Here is an 18,134-nt window from a genome sequence, read left to right as displayed (position 1 = left end):
TTCTTCAACACTTTAAAATGGTCTTGTGCAGCAGATTTGCTTAATGCAATACGTCGTTTGATCTCTTGACTGCTGCTTCCATGATTGTTGATAGTTCATCCAAGAAGAATGAAGTCCTTGACAACTTCAATCTTTTCTCCATTGATAAGAATGTTATTAAACGCTGTGGGGCAGTTCTGGTCAGTCACATGGGACCCCGTGAATTAGAACCAACTCAATGGCACACAAAATTTTCTACTAACAGCTAGTATGGTCATATGCACACACTTTAACAGAAGGTAGGGCTGGCTCATCTTAGAAAAATAAAGGAATTTAGCCAGAACTGCTACCTGAGAAAACTTGTCACTTCACCATTATATAAAGGCAGGCTATGAACATCTTCTGGTGTGAGCTAAACTGCAAAGTCACTTTGAACTGCAAGGTCGGTGGTTCAAGCTCACCAGCTGCTCCTCGGAAACCCTATCAGGGTCAGTAGGGGTCAGAATCAACTTGATGGCACTTAACAACAGCAACAACAATGAACATTTGCTAGCAGGGTCAAGGGCTTCCTAAAACACTCACAGGTGATTCAATATTTGTGGAATTTGCTTGATGAACTAGACATTAAGAAGACTTTCAAACCCAAGGTTCTCTGTTGCTGTCAGCCCTGTCTTCAGTTTCTGTACCAGTTTCTGTGACTGAGAAATACGTTACCCCAAAACTCGGTGGCATAAAACAACCATTTCTGTTGCATAGGGATTCTATGGGTCAGGAACATGGACAGGGCACAGCACAGAGGGCCCACTTCTTCTCCTTGATTCCTGGGACCTCACCTGGAAGGCTGGTAGTTGCTTTTGGCTGTGGGCTGGTGGCATTACACGGCAATCTCTAAGTGTACTTTTTGTGTGTGCTAGTTTGCACTTCACAGCATTTTGACTGGTTTCCAAGGCTGAGTCTTTCAATAGCAAGAGAACCAGATGGAAGTCATATTGTCTTTTATGATGTAACCTCTGAATTTCCAGTGTACTTTAGACTGTAATCTATTAGTCAAAGTAGCTACAAAGACTTGTTTAAGGGGGAGGGAAATAGATTCTACCTCTCTTCGATGTGGTGGCAAAGTTCTAAAAGAGTGTGTATGATCAAAAGTAATGCTGAAGCTATTTCTGGAAAACGTGTCTGGTACAGTCGTATAGGATCCGAGATAAGCTTTGTGAAGTCTGTCCTTCCCAGTTCTTGTTTTCAGTTCTTGCTTTTACTACTGGAGTGTGGTACACTAGACATCAAAACACTTGGGTTTGAATCCAAGCAGTGCACTTACAGCTGGGAGATCTTGGAGAACTCTTGCTATTTTGTTGGGTCTTGGCTTCCTTATTTATAATCCAAGAATATGACTGTGGTCCCCATCGTTGGTTTGTGGGAGACAGAGCCACAGAAGTACCTGACTTGTGGTTGGCTGAAAAAACCTTCACAAAGAGTAAGCTGAAGCAGCATCCAGCTTGATCATTTATCATATAGCTCAATAAATTGCAAATTGGCCATTTGAAAGTGGTGAGAAACAACTGGATTTTCAGATCAAGTCAGGAAAGCATGGTGATGGTTGTGGTGATGTACTGTATAGTCGGTTTTGACTCATAGTGACCCTGCACAAGGTTTCCGAGGCTGTAAATCTTTACAGGAACAAAACCCTCATCTTTCTCCCACAGAACAGCTGGTAGTGTCGAACTGCTGACCTTAAGGTTAGCAGCTCAACTCGTAACCACTACGCTACCAGAGCAAATCATGAACCTTCTTAAAAGCTTAGTCAAAATGGGGAGAGAAAACACACACACACACAAAAAAAAAACTCAGGACAGTTTTGTATTTTGAGTTTTTAAAAGACAGGTCTCTTACTACCCACATCTCTTTTGTTCCTGAGTTTGGACAGCAAAGAGCACCTGTATCCTAAAATGGCTCACTAAAACAGGGACCATGAAACATTATCTAAAAAACGGAATGCAATTAGCAATTATTTATTTTTAGAGTTCTAACTTGATAGTAAAAAAAACTCTGGTAACAAAGTGGGTTACCAATTAAGCTGCTAACCACGAGGTCAACAGGTTGAAACTACCAGCTGTTATGCAGGAGAAAGATGAGGTCTTCTGCTACCATAAAGATTTGTTGTTATTTGTAGGTGTCGTCTATATTGACTCATAGCAACCTTATGCACAACAGAACAAAACACTGCCCAGTTCTGTGCCAACCTCACAATCTTTGCTACCCTTGAGCCCATTGCTGCTGCCACCGTGCCATTCCACCTTGTTGGGAATCTTCCTCTTGTTTCTGATCATCCACTTTATTAACCATGGTGTCCTTCTCTAGGAAATTTGGCCCTTCCTGGTATGTCCAAAGTATGAGAGATGAGGTCTGGCCCTGACTTCCAAAGAGCGCTCTGACTGTACTTTATCCAACACAGATTTGTCTGTTTGGTAGTCCATAGTACTTTTAATATTCTCTTCCAACACCATAATTCAAATGCATCAATTCTTCTAAGATTTTCCTTGTTCACTGTCCAGCTTTCGCATGCATATGAGGTTATTGAAGGTACCATTGTTTGCATCAGGTACACTTTAGTCTTCAAAGTGACATACTTTGCTCTTGAACTCTTTAAAGAGGTCTTGTCTAGCAGATTTGCCTAATGAAACATGTTGGTTTGATTTCTTGACTGTTACTTCCATGAGTGTTGATGGTTGATCCAAACAAAACAAAGTCTTTGGCAATTTCCGTCTTTTCTCCGTTTATCTTGATGTTATTTATTGGTCAAGTGGTGAGGATTTTTGTTTTCTTTACACTGAGGTGCAACCCATACTGAAGGCTGCAGTCTTTGATCTTCATAAATATTTTAAGTCCCCTTCCCTTTCAGCAAGCAAGATTCAATCATCTGCATGTGGCAGGTTGTTAATGAGTCTTCCTCCGATCTTGATGCCACGTTTTTCTTCATATAATCCAGCTTCTCAAATTATTTGCTTATCATACAGATTAAATAAATATGGTGAAATACTACAATTCTGGAGCACATTAATTTTAAACCATTCAGTGTTCCCTTGTTCTGTTCAAACAACTGCCTCTTGGTCTATGTACAGGTTCTTCATGAGCACAATTGTGTTTTGGGATACTCATTCTTCACAATGTTGTCCATAGTTTGTCATGATTGAAAGCCTTTGTTTAGTCAATAAAGCACAGGTCAACATCTTTCTGGTATTTTCTGCTTTCAGCCAAGATCCAGCTGACGTCAGCAATGATATCCCTCATTCCATGTAATTACTCATTTAAATCTGGCTTGGACCTCTGGCAGTTCCCTGTCAACGTAGTGTTGCCGCCATTTTTGAATTATCCTTAGCAAAATTTCACTTGCATGCATTATTAATGATATTGTCTGATGGTTTTTGCATTCCATTGTGCCACCTTGCTTTGGAATGGGCACAAATATGGATGTCTTTCAATCAGTTGGCCAGGTAGCTGTCTTCCAAATTTCTTGGGATAGATGAGTGAGTACTTCCATTACATTAGTTTGTTGAGAGATTTCAATTTGAATTAATCAATTCCTGGTGCCTCGTGCTTTGCCAATTCCTTCAGTATACCTTGGACTTCTTCCATCAGTATCACTGGCTCTTGATCATATGCTACCTCTTGAAATGGTTGCACATCTACCATTTCTTTTTGGTACAGTGACTCTGTGTATCCCTTCCATCTTTTTTTTTTTTCTAAGTTTTTATTGTGAATTGAGTGATAGTTGACATGGGAGAACATCAACTTTACACTCATCCTTTTGTATTTTGTTTCATTGCAATAATTACAATCCCCTCCATGCATCATCATTCAACAGCATTTGCTTCCAGTCCCTGTTTGTTTTTGGATGTACACTGAAGCACTCAGGAATATATAACCATTCATACAACCAAAGGGTACACCCTGCACACCAGCCCCCCAGCCAACAGCACACAGCCCCTCTCCCTCAAGTCTAGAGTCTCCAACTGCTCCATCTCTCCATGCCATCATCTCTGCCTCTATCTCTGGTGTCTCTGCTTCTCTGGATAGGATCCCAGGGGCCTCCCCTCATTTTATTCTAAATGTCTCTCTTTAACATTTACAACATTCACAATCAGTCCTGAGAGCAATTATTCACTATTGAACCACAAGAGTCTTATACTCATCTCCTTTCACCAGTCCCGTCTAGACAGGTTGGAAACCACTCTGTGAGGATTCCTCCGCACCCTCTGAAACTGAGCTCCCTCATGAAAACGTGTAAGCCACTTTGTGCCTTTGTTTCCCCCCTCTCCCATTTTGGATAACCAATGTCTAAGTTGCCCATTCCTGTCAACCCTGTGTTGACAGAGGGGGTGGGAATGATCCTTGCTATAAAAATTCGTTCCCGCTATACATCTATAGGTATAGCTTACGTTCATCAAATTGTAGCAGATTACACTTTTTTCCCCCTTTTCTTTCTTTCTCTACTCGAGTTCCGATCATCCAGTCATTGAAGCCAGGTCAAGTGGGTACTATCTGCAAGTATGGGCATTTTTGCTTCCATCTTCTTTTGATACTTTTTGCGTCAGTCAATATTTTTCTCATGTTTTGTTGTGGTTAAGTGCTTTCAAGTCGGTTCTGACCCATAGCCACCTTGTATAGGGTTTCCAGGGAGAGACTGGTGAGCTTGAACCACCGACCTTGTGGTTCAAACCTACTTTGCCGTCCAGTGCATTAACTCACAGCACCACACCAGGACTCCATTTTGCCCATAGAATTCTTCAATCTTCAATATTTCAAGTCGAGACTTGTTTTTTTTCTTCAGCTTTCTCAGCTTGAGAAGTGCTAAGTCTGTTCTTCCCTTTTGATTTTCACATTTCATTATAATATTTGACTTTGTCTTCTTGAGCTGCCCTTTGAAATTTTCTATTCAGCTCTTTTACCTCCTCATTTCTTCCATTTTCTTTAGCATCTCTGTGCTGAAGACCAAGTTTCAGAGTCTCTTCTGACATCCATTTGGTGTTTTCTTTCTTTCTTGTCTTCTTAATGACCTTTTGCTTTCTTCCTATATGATGTTTTTGATGTCATCCCACAACTATTCTGGTCTTCACTTAGTGTCTAATTAATCAAATCTGTTCTTGAGGTGAACTCTAAATTCAGGTGAGATATGTTCAAAGTCATATTTTGACTTTCATGAACTTGTTTTAATTTTCTTCAGCTTCAGCCTTAACTTGCATTATGAGCAACTGATGGTCTGTTCCACAGTCTACCCCTGGCGTTGTTTAGACTACTTGGCCATGTTCATAGACTGATATCTTGGTACTTGGTTCCTTGGTTCCAGTCCAGTTAGTTTCTGCCGTGCTCCAATAATGTTATAAAGCTCTTTTAGGGCTGCTGATAAATGCCTACAGGACACACCAATCCACCCTAAACCTCAGCCTGAAGTCACTCAGCTCTAGCTCCATGGGTCAGCTAACCTAGCTCCCCAGTTGAGTACCCAGAGGTCCTCCACCCTTTAAACAAGTCTCCTGCCCAAAGACACTCAGCTCTGTTGCCTGGGAAGCCTACCTCTCTCTCCGGCTCTGGCTCTTTTCCTGTTGCTGCTGCTGCTGCTGCTGCTGCTCCTCTCTCACACCTCTGCTCTTTCTCCAGTGTCACAGCTTTTTGTCCCTGGGTCAAGGACACACACCACTCCTTTGATGATAAAAAGATCTGCCTTCTTGTTCCTGAGATGGCTCATTTTATACCATTTGAGAGTTCCAAGTTTTCACAATTAACCCTGTTAACAAGCACTCACAACTGAATCATATAATCCATCAGCATCCTTTTCTACCATCTCTTACCCAGACCCATCAGGAAAAGGTTGTTTGGTGGGAGTTTCCATAGTCTTTGGCTACAAAAGATGGTCAATAATTCTCTGTATTTCAGAGCCCCATCATGTGATAGAGTAGAACTGCTCAACAGCTTTTCCTTGAGTGTCATCCTATGGAAACAGATCACCAGGTCTTTCTTTTATCGCACTTCTGGATTCAAAGCATTCACCTTTAGGTTAGTAGTTAAGCACAGTTACCATCACCTAGGGACCTTATAATGCCTTATGATTTTTTATGATTCCATTGTATCTGAAAGGTCTGTCCAGTTATAGTTTGTGTCTTTCGACTGGCAAGCATCATGGCTGCTCACTAAATGCTTGTTCATTCTGATGATGATTACATTCATTGTTGCATTTGACTGCTTAATATTGCATGCCAGAGTTCTGGAATCTACTCAGGTGTGGTTTTCTTTATGATGCTGTTGTGTTGTTGGTGGGTGCCTTTGAGTCGGTTCCAACTCCACAACCCTGTGTATAGCAGAATGAAACATTGCCTGGTCCTAGGACATCCTCACAATCTTTGCTATAGTTGAGTCCATTGCTGTAGCCACTGGCCTGGTCAGTCCATATCTTTGAGGGTCTTCCTTTACCTATCTACTTTACCAAGAATGATGTCCTTCTCCAGGAACTGGTCCCTCCAGATAACATGTCCAAAGTACATGAGGAAACCTCTTTATAGTCACTTCTAAGGAGGGTTCTGGTTGCACTTCTTCCAAGACAGACTGATTTGCTCTCTGGAAGTTCATGCTGTACTTAATATTCTTTGCCAATATCAAAATTCAAATGATTCAATTCTTCTTTAATCTTCCTTATTCATTGTCCAACTTCTGTATGCTTATGTTGTTTTGTTGTTAAGCACCATCCTGTTACCCTGTATACGATTTCTGAGGAGTGGCTGCGGGTTTGAGTCAATGACCATTCTGTTAGCAGTCTAGTGCTTATCCTATAGCACTACAGATGAAAATATCATGACTTGTGTCAGTAGCACCTTAGTACACAAATCATCTTTGATTTTTAACACTTTACAGAGGTCTTTGTAGCATATTTTCCTAAAGCAATACATCATTTAATTTCTTGAGTGCTTCTTCCATGGGCATTGGTAGTGAATTCAAGTAAAATGAAATGCTTGACAACTTCAGTCTGTCCTTTGTTTATGATGATGTTGCTTATTGGTCCAGATATAGATGATATACACATGACACAACCTTGCTCACTGATAGTGAAGAGGACTTGAAGCACTACAGCCTTCAGTATGTGTTGTTGTTATGTGCCGTGGAGTCAGTTCCGACTCATAGCGACCCTGTAACAGGGTTTCTGAGGCTGTAAATCTTTACAGGAGCAGAACGCCTCATCTTTCTCCCACGGAACAGCTGGTAGTTTCAAACTGCTGACCTTGCGGTCAATAATAAAGAAAACAAAAATCCTCACAGATGGACCAATTCCAAGCTATGATGTTATTCGGAACAGTTAAAATGATGGAATTCACTGGTAGGTCTAAAATAGAAGGAATTTAGTCTATTTTTCCAGGAAAGTTAGACGGCCCTTTGTTGAACAGAACCCTCCCAGGGGAACTTTGGTGGGGCCTCCTGATCACAATTCCCATGTTCAGCCACACCACAGGGAGTGATGGGTTTAGAGTCAAAAGACTCAAGTTGGAATTAGGGCTGTGTGACTTGGAATAATATGTCTTGTCTCAGTTTCATTCTTGGTAATGGATATAAAGTGATCTCCCTAACAAGTTGGTGAGAATGAGACACCATAGAGTGGAAATGCCTGCTATGAAGTCATCCAACTGGGCTCGCTGAAGGCATGGAACTCAAACTACAAGGGCATAATGTTAGCAAGTCAGGCTTTCATTTTGTTATCATAAACAAATTTAATAAGAGTCATTCCATGAGCCTATCCATCTCCATTTCAGACGGGAAACGATATGATGCATATGTCTTATACCCGAAGCCACAAAATGGAAGCCAGAGGCATGACATGGACATGCTGGTGTTGAAGATCTTGCCAGATGTTCTGGAGAGGCAGTGTGGATATAAGTTATTTATATTCGGGAGGGATGAAGTTCCAGGACAAGGTATGTTCGAAGTGAGGTATTAAAAACAACAAATAAATAAAAAGGAATTTCTCCTCATCTTTCACTTCACAGATGATGGGGGGCATGACTTGCCTTAGCTTGGAAACCATAGACAGCTTTTGAGCATGGCCTCTCTGGGCAGACCAGCCCCAACCAAAGGGGGTTCAGGCTCATTCTTGCAATATGATGAGGACTGAGATTCCTGTTCAAACTAATGTGAAGAACTAGGGTAACCCATTCATGTGAATGAGAGGCCAATGACATAGTTTTGGCCAAAAGACTTGTGTTCATTTGCTCATGTCATTGAGACTAACTGCTGAGTATTTTTCAGTTGGTTTCAATATGTAAACCAACTCATGTTTTTCTCATTGAATAGAAGACTTTTGTCTCATCTAGAAAGAAAATGGGGATAAGAATGCTTCCCTGATCTGGTGGGGAGAATCGAATGAGGCCAAACCCGAGGAAGGATCACTGTGATACTAAGGCCTATAAGGCCTTCAACAAATGAGTTTCCCTCTTGTCTTATAAGCCCTCTTTCTTCAAAAGCTATAGAGTCAAATGATTGGTACAGGAAACAAACAACCTTTACTAGTCACTGGGAAATCAATATTACAACTTCAAAGTATTTTTTATTGTTACTGTTAGTTGTTGAGTTGATTGTGACTCACAGTAACCATGTGTGTGTACACAGTGTAACTGGTCCATAGGTCTATACCAGGCCACTTTAAAATGTTTCTAGGCTGCTCACATCCATAGTGATACAACTAGATCACAGCACATACCTTATCAAGTTCTGAAATCATCTTCCCTGAGGAAGTGAAAGTCATTTTAGTGCTTGCTATAAACATGTAGAACAATCCTTGTTTCATAGAATATTGGTATACATTCATTTATCCATTCACTTAACAAATATTTATTGAATGGCACTGTAGGATAACTAGTGGACTGCTAACTGCAGTAACTGCAGGGTTGGCAGCTCAAACCCACCAGCCACTCTCGGAAACCCTACACTGGGTCTCTATGAGTCAGAAGCGACTCGATGGCATACAACAACAACAGCAATTATGTGTTGGGTTCTGTATGAAGCACTTAAACCAGTTGCTGTCAAGTCAGTTCCAACTCATGGTGATCCCATGTGAGCCAAAGTAGAACTCCATAGCGTTTTCAATGCACTGGACCGCAATGTCGGTTTGAACACTAACTGCAAGGGTGACAGTTCAAACTCACCAGTTGCTCCATGGAAACCAGATACAAGGTCACTATGAGTTGGAACTGACTTGAGAGCAGTTAAGAGCAACATTTTACAGAAGTAGATTGTCAGGCCTGTCTTCTGAGGCTCTTCTGTTTAGCAATTGAGGGCACTAACAATTTGTATCACTCAGGGACTCCATTCTAGGCATGGGAAGGATTAAAAGAAACCAAAGGGGAATTGCTCTTGTGGTGCCTAGTCTCTCCTCACATCCTATGAGAGATCATCGCAGGCAGAAAAGAATCTGCATGCTGTTGATGAGTAACATGGAATCAGTTCTGACTCATAATGACCCTGTAAAGGGTTTCTGAGGAGCAGCTGGTGGGTTTGAACGACCAACTTTGTGGTTAGCAGCTCAGTGCTTTTCCTACAGTGCCAGGACTCTAGAATCTTCATAGCTGGATATTTATAACACCCTTCTCTTCCCTTCCCTTGCATTCATTAGGGCCTGTTCTATGGCTTCATGATTAGTCCTATGATGGTGGTGGTAGTGGTGATGTGCCGTGGAGTCGTTTCTGACTCAGTGCGACCTGTATAGGGTTTCCAAGCTGTAAATCTTTACAGGAGCAGAAAGCCTCATCTTTCTCCCATGGAACTGCTGGTAGTTTCAAACTGCTGGCCTTGAGGTTGGCAGCCTGACTTGTGGCCACTACACTAGCAGAGCTCTTTGATTAGTCCTATAAAGCCTGGAAATTTAACAAGATATAAAGGGAAGAGAGTCCTGGTATGACACTATAGAATAAGCACTGAGTCACTTACCACAAGGCCGGTGGTTCAAATCCACTAGCAGTATCTCAAAAACCCTGTACAGGGTGGTTATGAGTTGGAACAGTAACAACAAAGATATGAGAAAACCAAAATTGTCAGAGTAACACAACATTTGAGTCAACTACATTTTCCCTATAATGTCTAAATCTGTTTTTTAAAAAATGTGTTCTTCATCTAATATGTATATGCTAGACTTCCAGCTAGTCTAGGAGCTTTGGTAGCGTAGTGGTTATGAGTCCAGCTGCGAACCACAAGGTCAACAGTTCGAAACTACCAGCTGTTCCATGGGAGAAAGATGAGGCTTTCTGCTTCCATAAAGATTTACAGCCTCGGCAACCCTGTACAGGGTCTCTATGAGTCAGAACTGACTTGACGGCACTTAACAATAACAGGAATGTAAAATTAGTCATGATAAGATCCTTGTTTTGAGCCATTCACAGTCTCTGGGTGAAGCAGGTGGGATTGGGAAAGTGATATGCAAACAATGAACTCTAATGAAATCTGTGAGCATAGAAGACTAATTCTGCAGGGGGATGTCTGGAAGGCTCCATACAAGGAATGACATGTTTAAAATGTTGTCAAAGCATTCCTAATTACATCAGGTACAAAGCCCTTATTCTCTCTGCAGTGCCCATTTTTGACAGTCTTAGTAGCATTAAGATCATGAGCTTTTCTGAATCAACTCGTCTTGCTTTATGTTCAGCTGTGGCCAGTGTCATTGATGAGAACATTAAGCTGTGCAGAAGGCTGATCATCATTCTAGTCCCCGAATCCCTGGGCACTGGCTTATTAAAGAATGAGTCAGAAGAACAAATCACCGTCTATAATGCCCTCATCCAGGATGGAATGAAAGTCATTCTAATTGAACTGGAGGGGATCAAGGACTACACAGACATGCCGGAGTCAATGAAGTATATCAGACAGAAGCATGGGGTCATCCAGTGGAGTGGGAACGTCACAGAGGAGTCCCAATCTGCAAAGACCAAGTTCTGGAAAAAAGTGCGCTATCATATGCCACCTACCAGATACCCTCCGTCTTTCTCCACGAGCACCATGTAACTGAACAGTGGATAAGAGGGAGGCCAGCATGAGCTTCATTACCCAGTGATGGATAGTTTGGTGCCTTATACTTATAAAAAGATGCATTTCATGTGGACAGTATGCCCCCAAAGATTGCTGCTGTCTATTTGGGAAATGCATTGCTGTCGATTCTGACTCATGGCAATCTCATACATGTCAAAAAAAACCATAACTAACAAACAGAAAATGGGACCTCTCACAAGAATATGAGGTCCTCAGTTTGCGTTTGGCTACTAACTAAAATTTTAGTGGTTCAAATCCACACAGTGGTGGCTAAAAAGACAGACCAGGTGATAGATTATAGTCATTGCAAATGTTATAGAGCACAGTTCTACTGTGACACACATGGGGTCACCAGCGGTCAGAATTCTTTCGATGACATCTGGTTTACCGTCTTAGCACTGTTGGTGAATTGATTCGTTGGAATTTTTTTTGTTTTTTTTTTCTATTTTAAAGACAGAAAGCGTTTTTCTCTAATATGTATCTTAAGTCTCATTTTGTTTAAAAGAATTTAAAGCTGTATTATTAGTGTATTAATATTAAAAAATTATTTCAGCATCTTTCATTTTATGTTGGAGGAAAATGTATTTTGTTTCTTACGTTAGAAGCTTGTTTTCTAAAGGGCATCACCATTTCATATACCTGAGCACTGTACCTTGTTCACAGGTTTGAATGCACTCTCCAGTTGTCAGACCTTGTGGTATGATTGGAGAATTTGAAAAATATAACCCCCATGTTTTAAATGATTGCCACATTAGTCAATTAAAGTTCTGAAATGCTTTGTTCCATTCATGTCATTATGGCCAACTCTACTTTGAGGAGGCTGCTCTTCCCCATTCATATTTTGAGTGCCTTCCAATCTGACGGGCTCCTCTTATGACACTACATCTGACAATATACTGCTGCTATTCATGGATTTTTCAGTTGCTAAACATTCAGAAGTAGTCGGCCTCTCCTTCTTTCTAGTCTGTCTTTGTCTGGAAGCTCAGCTGAAACCTGTCAACTATGGGCGACCCTGCTGGTATTTAAGATACCAGTGGCATAGATTCCAGCATCATAGCAAAAGGCAAGTCATCACAGTATGACAAACTGACAGAAAAGTCATACCTTCCTGCTCTAAAGAGACTTTTGTTCCTATTTTTAACAACAATGCTAGAATTTTATAGGGCTCTACATAGAGGCTTGATGACCAGCATGTTAGTGAGTCATTCAGACTGCTCCTAAAAATTATTTGGGAGAGCAGACTCAGAATTTTAGTGGTATTTTAACAAGCCTCTAGACGAGGAGTGGGGAACCTTTTTTTCTGCCAAAATTTATAACATCATTCGCGGGTCATATGAAATTATCAATTTAAAAAGTAGCCTGCTATATTGGGTCAAACATTTAATTAGCTTACCCCTAAGGAGCTCTGGTAGCGTAGTGGTTACGAATTGGGCTGCAAACTGCAAGGTCAGCAGTTTAAAACTACTAGCTGTTCCGTGGGAGAAAGATGAGGCTTTCTGCTCCCGTAAAGATTTACAACCTCGGAAACCCTGTACAGGATCGCTATGAATTGGAAACGACTCCACAGCACATAACCAACCAACCAAAGAAGTTCTGGTGTGGCGCTGTGGGTTAATGCGCTAGAATGCAAGGTCAGCAGTTCAAGTTCACTAGCCACTCTTTGGAAACAGGGTCACTATGAACAAGACCCAACAGTACTACACTTAATGGCAGTACCAGACCAAATGATTTTACAGGCCTTCTATGATCTGCGGGCTGGCCATTCCCCACCCCTGCTCTGGACCCAAACTTTCCAGCTTGTGTGCCACAAATGAGTTGCAAGTCCCTTGACATAATTATACCTGAGATGTTTATTCATGGTGTATCTTGGAGTCTTAGTCCTTATCTGTTCACTTCAGTGTACTTGATTTGTTTCTGTGTATGCCGTGATGCGAAAAAGATTGGAAAACATGGATTTTATAGCTTTCCTACTTTATTGTGGAAACTGAGACCTCCCCAAAAGTGAAGTGACTAAAGTAGACATTCAGTAATATGTGACAGACCCAGGAAAAGAACCTCAGGCTTTTAACTATGCTGTGGTTCTTTCATCCATTGCAAAGTTTTCTGACCCTTTTAGTCCTGTGATGTAAACCATTGGTTGAAACAAAAAAAATAATGTGAAAATATAGAAAGTGATTTCTGGAAGCATACAAGTGAGCTTTCTGAATAATTGCCTTTAGTTAACTCTGGGTGTTGTTAGGCACTTACACATTTTTGTTTTGTTATATCTTGTTTTTTGCCCTTCAGTGAAAACAATTATGGCATGTAAGTGCATGTGGGATTTAGCCTGCAGAATTGAGAGTTTTGCAGTTCTTGAGTAGACTGTTTCTAAGTGCTGAAGGTTTTCTTGGGAAAGTCTTACCTGAGACACACTCTAGCTTGAAGCACTGGAGTTAACTTATTTTTGCTTCCTTCTAGAACATCCTTGTAGGAGTTTGGGGACCCACAGACTGCACGTAGAGTTCTTCAGAGCACGAAGACTTGAGTTAGAAAGCCATTCTTGTCTCCCTGGGCCGATTTCCACATTTAGTGCTGGTGTGAGGAGAAAAGAGATGATGCATGTGAAGTAGACTATGGGCACAGTAAACAGTTATGGGCAGTTTGGATAGTCTTTAAAGAACTCCAGCCATAATATTTAGAGAAAAGGTTTAATTGAGGGGACACATTTAATGGCCATTGAATGCTTTGCAGCTGATGATTTTGGAGAATCCCCAGTTCCTCCCTGGCTTTTTAAAGTCCCACAAAGAATAGCCCTGAACATGAGTGCTCCATGTTGCCAGCCTCCAGAGTCTGTCATTGACCTACTGGCATGGACACTGAGGTATCCAGGTCATCCTGTCTGCCGGCTGGTTCTCTTTCCCACCCATGCAAGGATACCACCCTGTCCTTTCTGGTCACTCTTAATCTTCACAAAGCTCCCCTTCTGATGTGGCCTTACATGATTGTCCTGCATTATTTCTTAGTCTTTTTTTGTTAATATGCATTTCCAGCATTTTGTACATGTTCTTTCATCTTTTAGCTTAGTAATCAAACATATACTCTAGCTGCTAAAGCTCAAGATGTGTAATCTTGGTACTAAATACCTACCATTTTGAAAATATTCCTATCTCTTAATTTTAGTATTACAGTTTCAATGCTGTCATTTAAAATTTTCCATTAATGAAATAATAGGGATATTATTTTTGAGGTTGGGAAATTTCCACTTGGAAACACAAGCATGCCAACCTGGAGCAGCTAGAGGAAGTCCAGAAGCAGAGGACCCTGGGACGATCAAGAGAAGAGCAGAGTACGGGACCCTATCCAGAGAAGCAGCAACCCCAGAGATGGAGGCAGAGATGATGATGTGGAAAGTTGGAGCAGCTGGGGACTCTAGACTCAAGGAGGGAGAGGGGCTGTGTGCTGGTGGCAGGCTTTCAGGGAATGCCCTTTGGTTGTTTGAAGAGTTATATATTCCTGAGTGCATCGATGTACATCCAACCCCCCCCCCAAAAAAAAAAAAAAAACCCCAAAAAAACAGAGGGAATGGAAGCAAATGCTATTGAATGATGATGCATGGAGGGGATTGTAATCATAGCAATTAAATGAAATACAATAGGATGAGGATGAATGTAAAGCTGATGTTCTCTGATGTAAACTATCACTCACTTCACAATAAAAACTTGAAAAAAAGAAAAAAGAAAGTGCTTGCAAACTCTACAATGCCATGACCATAATGTGGGAAGCAGCCCCTCAGTGCCTTCTAGCCCAGTCAGGACCTACACACGCCCCACCGCCAGTGACTCATATAAGGCTTCTGTATTGTATCACAGTCAGGTGACTTTTCCTCAGCTGTTGGTCCCACTTCATATTTGTAAACTTTCCTACAATACATGTTCATTGGGTTGATTTATACAGGGCTATGTCTGGAAAATGAAGAAAGTAGAAAATGTCCCTCTGGTTTCTTTCTTAGAATTGAGGCTAGTCTATATGATAAAATCCAGAACACCTGAATAAGCTACTGGAGCTGACCTTGCAGCACTTGAACCTGCAGTCTGAGTCTCAGGTCTCCAGTGGAATAATTCTGGATCCTTGAAGAATGAGAGCTCCTCCTCTCTCCCACACACAGATACTTTGTAAAAAAAACTGTGCAATACGTCTGAAGAAAATTAGAGCCGACTCCTCTAAGGAAGGAACATTGGTGTTAAACCCTCTTAGTGATAAGCCAAAGGTCAGCAGTCAAATCTCCCAGCTGTTCCACAGGAGAAAGGTCTGTTGCTCCCACTTCTTTAAGGATTGTAGCCTAGTTCTACTGATGGGTTGGGATGATAAGGCCACTAAGAGTTGGGTTCAACTCTGTGGCACACAGCAACAGTCCTCCGTGAACAGGCTGTTCATGGAGATAGACTGTCCACTTGGGAAGGGAAAATCAGAACAGTAGGCTTGCCTCTTGGTCTCCAAATCACCTTTAGTCTGAGGCCCTCTTTTTAAAGACTGCAGTTTCCACTACTTGGCTTTGATGTTCAGATCTAATCATCCTTGGCTAATTCCAACCAACTGCAAATACCAGAACAATCGTACTGAAGAAGAAGGGATAATAGAATAGAAATGTCATCTATAGAGAAACACAACAGATGATTTGGAGTACAAGATGGGGATTTCCTTATCCTCATCACAGGTTTCCTGTTCCTCTCTCATATCCCATCACCATGGAGATAGTGTGGTTAGGGTTGTGTCCCATCGTGTCAGTTCCAACTCATAGCGAACCTGTATAGGGTTTCTTCACAGGAGTAGAAAGCCTCATGTTTCTCCCTGGGAGTGGCTGGTAGATTTTAACTGCTGGCCTTGCAATTATCAGCCCAGCTACACTAGCAGGACTCCTTCCATCAGCATGTTGTTATGTTGTTGTTAGATGACATCAAGTCTGCACAACAGAACAAAACACTGCCCCATCCAGGGCCAACTTCACAATCATTGCTACGTTTGAGCCATTGTTGCTGACACTGTGCCAATCCAACTAATTGGGGGGTCTTCCTCTTTTTCTCTGACCCTCCACTTGACCAAACATGAGATCCTTTTCCAGGGACTGGTTCCTCCTGACAATATGTCCATGGAGGGTAGAAAACACATCTTTCCCCAGTTCAGCCTCCAAAGACTGGACTCAGATTGAGCAAGGTGTGTGCTTTCATGTTTGACTGAGATCTACTTCACTGGTGCATGTTTCAGGAACATAGGTTCTTTTGCTATATCTTCTTTTCCCTATGGGTTGGCTCTTTCTTACTGCTGAATGGAGTAAGTTTTGGGATTTTAGGACATCACTGTTTCCTGTGATGTAGGAGGACTGGGGACAGAGCACTGTGGCCATGTGGTATATGGGGACTGGGAAGAATAATCATGGCCAATGGTGGGTGAGGTCTGGGGGTAGATCATTATGACTCCATGGTCAGCTGGTCCTTACATGGACACTTGAGCATGTTGCTGGCCTTATGGGGCATATGCAAGTTCCCTATATTCCCTTAATTAAAAATTAAATATTAGTAAAACCAGAAGTGTTTCTCTGCTATTCATATTCATTTCAATAACCTCATATGCATGTGAAAGCTGGACAGTGAATAAGGAAGACCACAGAAGAAATGATGCCTTTGAATTATGGTGATGGAGGAGAATACTAAAAGTGCCATGGACTGCCAAAAGAACCAAAAGATCTCTTTTGAAAGAAGTGCAGCCAAAGTTCTCCTGAGAGGCCAAGATGGCCAAACTTCGTCTCTTATCCTTTGGACATATTGTCAGGAGGGAACAGTTGCTGGAGAAGGATATCATGTTTGGTAAGATGGAGGGTCAGAGAAAAAGAGGAAGACCGCCAACGAGATGGATTGGCCAGGTGGCAGCATCGATGGACTCAAGTGTGGCAACAGTAGTGAGGTTAGTCCAGGATCAGACATTGTTTCATTATGCTGTGCATAAGGTCACTATGAGTCGGTGCCTACTCGATGGCACCTAACAACAACAACAACAAAACCAGATATTTCATTCTGAATTGAGAAATACAAATCACTGTTGTATTTTCAGCACCCACATAAAAATCACAATTTTTATTAAATTAAAAAATAAAAACCTATTTCTACCAAAATCAAGTAATCAATTTAATGTCATACTTTTACCCTTAATTCCACTCCCCAGTTGGTGTTGTTAACTGTAAAACTGAGCGAAATAAAACTGTAGATTCTAGCTATCTGAAAATGTCAGGATAATGCACAGCACTTCTTTTTTCTTATGTGGCAGATAAACAGCTTTTCCTCATATGTTGTTCATTGCCCTCAAGTTGGCCCCAGACTAATGGCGACCCCAATCACAATGGGATTGGATCCTTGTGGTCCAGGAAGCATTCACTAGCTAACACTCAGAAGTAGATTTCCAGGCCTTTCCTCCTAGTATGTCTTAGTCTGGAAGCTCCATTAAAACCTATCCAGTATCATAGCAGCACACAAGCCACCACTGACAGGTGGCTGGTAACTGTGAATGGGGTGCATTGGTCTCTGGTACAGAAGGCAAGAATTTTGCCACTGAAACACCACTGTCTCTTCTCAGTCTAAGTCATTGGATCTAGTATTTTGTTTGTTTTATGCATGTTGTCTCTTAGCTGTAATCCTGCAGAAGTCTAGTGATGAAAGTGTAACACTTTGATGGGCATTGCGTTCACTCTCTGACCCTTGTTCCCCCTGGTTTACTCCCTTCTGTTTGCTTTATCATCAATACTTGTGCTCTCTCCCCTCACCAACCATCACCATTTCACTTAGCATTGCTTCACACAACAAAAATATGAGGGAGGCTTGGGCAGGGACTGGATGCTTTTTAAATACATCTATAAAGTATGTCTAGTCCACAGACCCACAGTTTCATCCTCTCCCAATCCCAGACTAAGTCCTGGGCCTTAGTCTGGAGCATGGAATGAGTAACTGAGATTCCCAAGTGATAGCTGAAGGGTCAGTGCCCACTGCCAATGGCTTTCATAAACTTCACCCTACAGGAAAAAAAATTGATTGTACGTTGCAACTCAGTATACACACATACAGGTCCCTGGGTGT

At 41.6% G+C, this 18,134-nt stretch overlaps 1 protein-coding gene across 1 annotated transcript in view; it reads left to right on the top strand.

Moving 5' to 3' along the window:
• Window positions 1–11,010, top strand: part of IL1RL2 (interleukin 1 receptor-like 2) — a 64,408-nt gene extending 53,398 nt beyond the window's left edge. Inside the window, exons 10-11 of the mRNA XM_006870764.1 lie at window positions 7,773–7,934; window positions 10,655–11,010. Of these exons, the coding sequence (XP_006870826.1) occupies window positions 7,773–7,934; window positions 10,655–11,010 (518 nt within the window). The remainder of the gene's footprint in view (window positions 1–7,772; window positions 7,935–10,654) is intronic.
• Window positions 11,011–18,134: the final 7,124 nt, after the last annotated feature.

The sequence above is a fragment of the Chrysochloris asiatica genome, unplaced genomic scaffold, assembly GCF_000296735.1.
Source record: "Chrysochloris asiatica unplaced genomic scaffold, ChrAsi1.0 scaffold00150, whole genome shotgun sequence".
Taxonomy (NCBI): Eukaryota; Metazoa; Chordata; class Mammalia; order Afrosoricida; family Chrysochloridae; genus Chrysochloris; species Chrysochloris asiatica.
This window is presented reverse-complemented; position numbering and strand designations above follow the sequence as displayed.